Below are 7,648 nucleotides of genomic sequence, written 5' to 3'. Positions count from 1 at the left end.
CTTTGAGTGTTAATACAGAGTATTAATTTTGAACTATGAAACCATTTTCTTTTAATCAAGGCAAATTAGGACTATTATTATGACAATAGCACATCACATAGAGGCACCACCACAGGAATGATGGGAATGATTTAGATCTACATGGCAATTCACTACTCCAAACTGATCTATATGCAGACAGATACAATAACCATTAGAAGACACAAGTAGAGAGAATTATTCCACTCAAACACAAATGCAGCCTATATTTGACACAATGATATTAAGAATATATTGATATATTGAACCTGGATCTGAAGTGCCTGCAGTTAGTTTTTTTAATTAATCTTAATCTGAGAGATTCATTTGTCACTGATTAGTTATCAAATCACAGAAATGAAACTAATGATATAGTATGAGAATAGAATAGATATAACACTTTATATTAAAATGATTTCATCAATCTGATGAAAGCTATTTGTAGCCTCTGACCATTCTTCTGAGATTTTAAAAGTAAAACTAAACTGGAAATACTTTCCCTGTCACTCCATGCATCTGTGTCTACTTATACAAAACAATTCACCGCACAAGTTGTCAAATGAGCTTGAAGTAAATTCAGAAGACCTTGATTCTTTCTTACAAAGCTGTTGGCACACTTGAGATATCAAGCTTCACTCAAAACATTAAGAGCTGCTCTACAGTGACAACAGTAAATGGATTAGGGATGAATATGAAAAGAACCTCTGTGGACAAAAACTACAAGGTCAAATTAATGTAGTGAAATTCACAGTTTCAGTGCAGACACAAAACAAACTCCTTTAAAAGCGGAGCATGATCCACTGTGTCCAATTCAGGTTCAGATAATTAGCTCCAAATTGTATAGTTTTTAAACATACATAAATTGACCTCATTGAGATCACATGACTGAGCACTGCTCTGCTCCAGGAAGACCTTGTGCTCCAGGAAGGTGCAGAGCTTCTGGGTCAAAATTCAAGCCAGGAGGCTGAAAATATAAGAGAACAAACATTTTTATTATGTAAATTACATATCTATTGTAAAATAATAATTATAATAAAAAATGTAAATACTCACTGCCTCTCCAGCAAGCTCTTTTGGAGGTTGACCCAAGTCTTGGAGCTAAGGGGTAAGACATTATTAACACAAATATTAACATTGCTGTTACTGAAATGTTATATTATTATGTTTTTAAGTAAAAAGGGTACAAGAAAAAGATAAAATCATTCATACATATAAACAAACCTTAAAAGATGGCTCGAAATCATTATAAAAATAAACGGATTACTCAATTTTAAAACTAAAAAGGTTTTTTTTTTTTACCTTTTGCATGAGTTCTAGAATGTTTTCAAATGTGCTGTCTTTGTCTCCATCTTTTTCAAACTGGCTGCATATCTCTCCCATGATCTTGTACTGTTGCTCATACCGCATGAACTGGTCTGGGGGGAGGGACTGCCTGTTGCCCTCCAACCATTCAGGGTACTAAATGCAAAGTGTGCATGACATTAGTAAAAACAACAAAAAAACACACCAAAAATTAAATGGAATGTGTCCCAAGATTTTCTGACAATAAATATTGCATTGATGATAGGCATATACACTGGTACCACAAAAAGGTTGGACAATCAGTAAGACAGATGCTGTAAACAACTCACCTTCTCCGTTATCTCTTTAAGAGAAGGGTAGAGAACCTCTTTAGACAAAAGGTTCTGCATGATGGACTGCATAATTGGGAGAATATTGCCATCTTCTCCTCCTCCTTCCCCATTTTCATTCAATCCCAGGTTCTCCAAAGTCTTTACCAGATCATCTCCAGCCAGTCCTGCACTCTGCATTTAAAGGTAAAAGCAAGTGGTGCTCACTGCAGAGCCAAATGACATCTAGATCCCCCTCTCTGGATGTCATGGGTTGAGCTTGACCAAGTCCCGCTCTACCTCTGTAGAACTAAGGGGTGGAGGGATAGGGTTATGTGATTTGGTTGGACCATCTAGCTCCACGTATTACGTCCAGAAAGGGGGAGCTGAACTTCACGCTCCACCCATGGCTCTACAGTGAGCAGCCTCTTGTTAAAAGGCTGACTTTTGTTCATCACATTCCTTTCATTTTTTTCTGACATACATTACCTTTCAAGTTTGGGATCAGTAAGATATTTTTTGTTAAGTTAATATTAATACTTTAAATAAAACTTAATACTTTTATTCAGCAAAGATGTATTAAATTGATCAAAAGTGATTTCAAGTACTTTATAATGTTACAATATATTTATATTTCAGATAAAAGCTGTCTTTTGGGGGTCCTAATCCATCCTAGTATAGTTTTTTTATTTTTACTCATTAAAATCAAAATGTTAATCAATGATTGTATATCAAGAGCAGGGAACAGGGACAACGGCATTAAGTGATAGATTGACACGCTCGTCTGTGTGAAGAGTGCGCACGAGCCAAAAGAGAACATTCTGAAGCTGAAAGTCATTACAGGAATAAATTCCATTAAAAAAAATATAAAACAGTTTTTTAATTTAAAATTGTGATTATACATTTACTGTATTTTAGATCAAATAAATGCATCCTTGGCGATCATTACAGACTTCTTACAAAAACAGAAAAAATATCATACCGATCCCAAACTTTTGTAGTGTATCATTAAAACCATGTCACACCATTTCCTTGAATTAATTTACATTGCAATATGAGAAACTCAAAGTGGGTTTACCTGAAGGTTGTCTGCATTTTGCGCCAAACCACTAAGGGTCTCTTTAAGACAGGAGGTGAATTCTTGCTGTGAAGCTACATCTGTGCCTAAATAAAAAATGTCAAAACAATTGGAATATAGGAGGATAAAGCTTGTATATCTTCATCCAACAGTGCTCCATTTCAGATTACTCACCTACTTTACCTGCTGCCTCAGACAGCTTATGAAAATGTTGTAGAAGGTCAGGTTCTTCTTGCGCTAGCTCAGCCATGGCTTTCTCCCACTCCTCACGTGCTTGATTGGCCATCTCACCATCAAAGAGAGTCTCAAAGAACTTACTGTCCTCCAGCAGAGGGGGCTGAAGATGAAATGAACAGAGAAAAAAAGAAAAATTAACCAGCAACAATCATGAAACAAACTTACTGTAGAATTGCAAGAGTGCCGGAAAATTTAGGAAAATTCTGGTTGCTACTTGAATTGCTATACAAATTAAAATATGTGTTTATTACCTTCTCGTCACTCGTTCCTGCATCAGGGGCAGTGGGGGCCTCAGGGGGAACACTGGTCTTGTCGAAATCATCAAGAGCACCTGTAGTTGAGGTTGAGGAAACACTAACATTGGTGTACCAGAGGTATACGTGCATCTGTTTTGATTATATATAATCACGTGTCTGATTTCATTACACGGCATGAATAGCAAAGTTGGCTAGTAAACATGCAGCTCCTAAAGCTCCGTTTAACTTCAAAACCCGGTTTGTACACAATTTACGAGTTTTTAATGGGACCATAAAAGAGATAAAATGAGGATCTCTAATTAATTAATCGACGAACAGTGTAATGCTTTCACATGCCTAAAAAAAGTACAATCACTGAGACAAGCATGAGCACATAACGTTAGTAGCGGAGCAGCAACTGCACTGTGACAACCGCCTTCTTCTAAACATTAGTTCATTAAAGAGTAACATTACAAAAGGGCTCAAACATTCGCACATTTTAACTGTTGTTATTTTAATATTTAAGTCATCCTCAAAAACTTACTGTCTAATAATTCGTCCAGTTCGCTGTCTGGAGCACCCTGATGTTCTGATGCTGACGCCATCTTGCTTCTCAATGACAAGACCAGCAAATTTGTCGCAAAATAATGACGTCCAATAAAAACGTAAAAAGTTTTTGTGTCTGTGTGTGTGTGTGTGTGTGTGTGTGTGTGTGTGTGTGTGTGTGTGTGTGTGTGTGTGAATTTATCAGATTTATTAGATCAACATTTGAATATATATAACAATTGTGTATGCGTTTAATAATAATTATGAGCATGCAGTATCCTCGTGGTTATTATTTTTATTTTTATGTGTTTTTAATATTTATTATTCCTAATTGTTAATAAATGAGTTCTACTTAAAAATAATAATAAATAAAAATAGATAAAATTTATATGATACCGTTTAAAGTAGACTTAAAAAAAAAATGTAGGCTACCCTATATATAAAACACCACCAATTCATATAGACGTATTTTTTTATTCATTTTTTTTAGGATTATTATTATATTATATGGCTTTAGAATTCGAGGACTATTTTATTTCTCTGGTACAGTGCCCCCTACTTGTTTACTAGATTCAGTGACTTCCGCAATTTTATCTGGTTTCGATTTTTAAATCCATCAAGTCATATCAGTGTTCGTCACTGCTGAGGTTGAACTGGACCGAGAGACCTTGATAGAACTGCGTAAATATGTGTGTATAGATTACGCGTTCACGCGAATCGATTAAAGCAGAGCCATGTCTCTAAGGAGAAGAGCTTTCGGAATTTTTCTTATAATTGCTTCTCTTCTTTTATCGGTGAGTTTAGGCAGCATCATGCACTTGTTTGTTTCGTTTGTCATCATAATACTAATGCATTTGCCTTAACCACTTTAATATAATTCCATGTTTTCTCTAGAAGTGGCTATGGCTTAATATGTTGGTATAAAACACAAGATTTATGATGAATGGCCTTTTTGAGAATTCTATAATCCAAACTAAATTTCAATAGCATCATATTTTTATAATGGCTGTATGGTAAATAAGTGAACACAATACAGGCAAGGGTCAACAATGATGGAGGTAGATTTAAAATTATTTTTGAAATGTTGAACTGTGTTAACTTAAATGGCCTGGGAAATATTAAAGTGTAACAACTAGCCTTGGATATAGCCTTATTTTATATTTAGGCCTACACCTTGTGTAATATGTATAGGCAACAAAAGTATAGGATTATTTGTATGAGTGTTACTACAGTGAAAAGAAAAAATAGAAAAAGATGTGTTTTTCTAAAACAGTGACATGGCTGCTCACATGTACAGCACATGACAAGAAATGGCTTTTAGGAAATACATCTGCTGTTTTGTTTCCTCTTGTTTTTAAATTCCTTCGTTCTTTACTTTGTCTAGCTGGCTGGGATTACAGGTCTGGGTGGTTCATTCTTGCTGCATAAATACAGAGATTACAGTATTTTCTTTAGCAGCTTTTATATAATTCTCCCTGCACTGCTGGCTGTTGTCGGAGGAGCCATCCTCCTTATCAGTGGAAGCATTGGCTGTCTGGTGTCCAACAAAAAACCTTCATGTCTACATGGATTGGTGAGATGGATTTTTTTTTTTTTTATGAAGTAAAAACAGGACTGAATAATAATAATTTACTCATAAGAATGAGGTGTGGTGTTCATATTTGTATATTTCTTGTCTTTCAGTTTGTGTATTTTCTCATTATTGTGTTTTGCGTTGTGGTTACTACTGTAGCATTGGCATACACTCATAAAAGGAAGGTAACTGGAATTTTAAGTTACTTGGCTATACAAAAGTGTATTTCACTAAATGTTTTTAATATTAAATGTAATCTTTTTTAGCTTGATGTGGACTTGGCTCCCCTTAAAGATGTGTTTCAGAACTACAGTGGTAATATCCAAGATCCTGATACCAAAGCAGTAAATGCCCTTCAGCGTGAGGTATTTGCACAGAAATCTTTAGGATTTCTATGTGTTTGGTAAAATTAGATTGTAACACTTTTTTTGTTACAGTTGCGGTGTTGTGGTGTTTACAACTACACAGACTGGTTAGAAACACCCTGGTTTAATCACAGTAGGAAATACGAAGTTCCTCTAAGCTGCTGCAACAAAAACTTTCACGACTGCAATGGGACTTTAGACTCACCCCTGCTTCTCTATAATGAGGTACAGACACTAATTACATTTGAGCTACCCTATGTATAAGATTTTTAATATTTTCCTGCTAGACTTACAGCTGAGGCTCTATCATTATGTTAAAGTTGGCATTAAATAAAAATTCAAATGCATTTTCTAAATGCATGTTAATCTTGTTGTGAATGAATCATCCATGTATGTTTCTTTTTCTTTTTTTGTTGTTGTCACAACTGGACCTTCCGGTCCAATCAACAACCGATGCATAGAACGAAACCCCCACCCTATATTTTGTCCTTTTTAAGGCCTGTTCACACCAAGAACGATAACTTTAAAGATAACTAAAACAATAACTATATCAGCATTCACACCGACGCACGATATCGTTCTGTTTATTCTTAGTGTGTGCTGCAGTTTTGTGTCGTCTTCTGATTTAAATGCGCAAGTTCTTTAAAGCAGGATGGATTCTGATTGGCTGTCAATGTTTTTATCATTCATCAGCTGAAAATAGTTCTGAAAGTGATTCCAACGACATCGTTCCTCTGTGCCGTAATCATTATAGTTGTGGACTCTGCTATTCTTTTATATTTAGAACTATATCATTACAGTTATCCTTGGTGTGTACGAGCCTTTACACTCAGATGTACGTCACAATATGGACAAAAACACAGTGTGCTTAGCGCTCAGCGTGAAATAGACGCTTAGCGCCTCGTCACACTCCTTGCGTTTTAAAAATGCGGCGCTCCCATTGAAAACTATTGGAAAAATACGTTAGCCTCAGGGAAAAAAAACGCTTTGGTGGACACATGGCCTAAGCGTCTGAACACCAGTGGGCAGGGCCTGTAATGCGACAATGTATAACTATTCGTCGATGTCATGCTCTGGAGGTAGTCATATGCAAATGTATTTGCCCGTGTGACGACACAGATCCCGCAATATCAAAATTAGCCATTTTTGATTAAATATGATGAAAAACTTGATAAAATGCTTTGTTTAGAATGAGGATAAGGTTTTAAGCTATGAAACTTGCAGGATGTTTTGGTGCACAGACCTCTTATATGTCAAAAGATCAAGGCAAATTTGATTTCTCATGTCATGACCCCTTAACTTGTATTTTACCTGAAATATTTCTATAAAAAGGTTTAAAAAGTAACAAATTAGGCTTTATTTGTAAATGACTGTAAATTATGAGCATTATAAGCCAGATTCAACATTGTTTTCTTTCTATTCTAGGGCTGTCAAAATAAACTTGAGGAGAAGTTACTACTTGTGTTGGACATCATCATGATGACTTCTTTAGTGGTTCTCTTTGTACTGGTGAGCTCTGTGACTTGAATTATAATTCATTTATTCCCTGATCTTTTACAAGATTTATAATGTCATCTCTGACCCTTCCATCATCAGGTAATGTCTTGGATTACAGTGGCACAGCTAATGGGACATCAACCCCCGCAAGAGTATCGAATCCTGGACAAAGAATAAAAGTCACTGTTGGAAATTATATCTTGCGACTTTTCTCATGAATGTGTAAACAATGATTATACACTCACCGGCCACTTTATTAGGTACACCTGTCCAACTCCTCGTTAACACTTAATTTCTAAGCAGCCAATCACATGGCGGCACCTTAGTGCATTTAGGCATGTAGACATGGTCAAGACAATCTCCTGCAGTTCAAACCGAGCATCAGTATGGGGAAGAAAGGTGATTTGAGTGACTTTGAACGTGGCATGATTGTTGGTGCCAGAAGGGCTGGTCTGAGTATTTCAGAAACTGCTAATCTACTGGGATTT

At 35.9% G+C, this 7,648-nt stretch overlaps 2 protein-coding genes across 2 annotated transcripts; one reads left to right on the top strand and one right to left on the bottom strand.

The window, feature by feature from the left end:
- Positions 1–140: 140 nt before the first annotated feature.
- Positions 141–3,831, bottom strand: pex19 (peroxisomal biogenesis factor 19). The gene is made up of 8 exons (XM_056236435.1): positions 3,724–3,831; positions 3,195–3,274; positions 2,881–3,043; positions 2,707–2,792; positions 1,650–1,823; positions 1,318–1,476; positions 1,072–1,116; positions 141–982 (listed from the first exon to the last, which is right to left on the bottom strand). Exons 1-8 carry the CDS (start codon positions 3,782–3,784, stop codon positions 896–898), a joined length of 855 nt encoding a protein of 284 aa, XP_056092410.1. The 5' UTR covers positions 3,785–3,831; the 3' UTR covers positions 141–895.
- A 610-nt stretch (positions 3,832–4,441) lies between these two features.
- tspan37 (tetraspanin 37) lies at positions 4,442–7,392 on the top strand. The gene is made up of 7 exons (XM_056236405.1): positions 4,442–4,519; positions 5,110–5,298; positions 5,409–5,483; positions 5,565–5,663; positions 5,736–5,888; positions 7,089–7,172; positions 7,260–7,392. Exons 1-7 carry the CDS (start codon positions 4,460–4,462, stop codon positions 7,335–7,337), a joined length of 738 nt encoding a protein of 245 aa, XP_056092380.1. The 5' UTR covers positions 4,442–4,459; the 3' UTR covers positions 7,338–7,392.
- The last annotated feature ends 256 nt before the right edge of the window (positions 7,393–7,648 follow it).

This window comes from Rhinichthys klamathensis, unplaced genomic scaffold, assembly GCF_029890125.1.
Source record: "Rhinichthys klamathensis goyatoka isolate OS25496 unplaced genomic scaffold, OSU_Roscu_1.1 h1tg000446l_1, whole genome shotgun sequence".
Lineage (NCBI taxonomy): Eukaryota > Metazoa > Chordata > Actinopteri > Cypriniformes > Leuciscidae > Rhinichthys > Rhinichthys klamathensis.
Note: the sequence above shows the minus strand (reverse complement) of the source record. Positions and strands in the feature narration are given on the sequence as shown.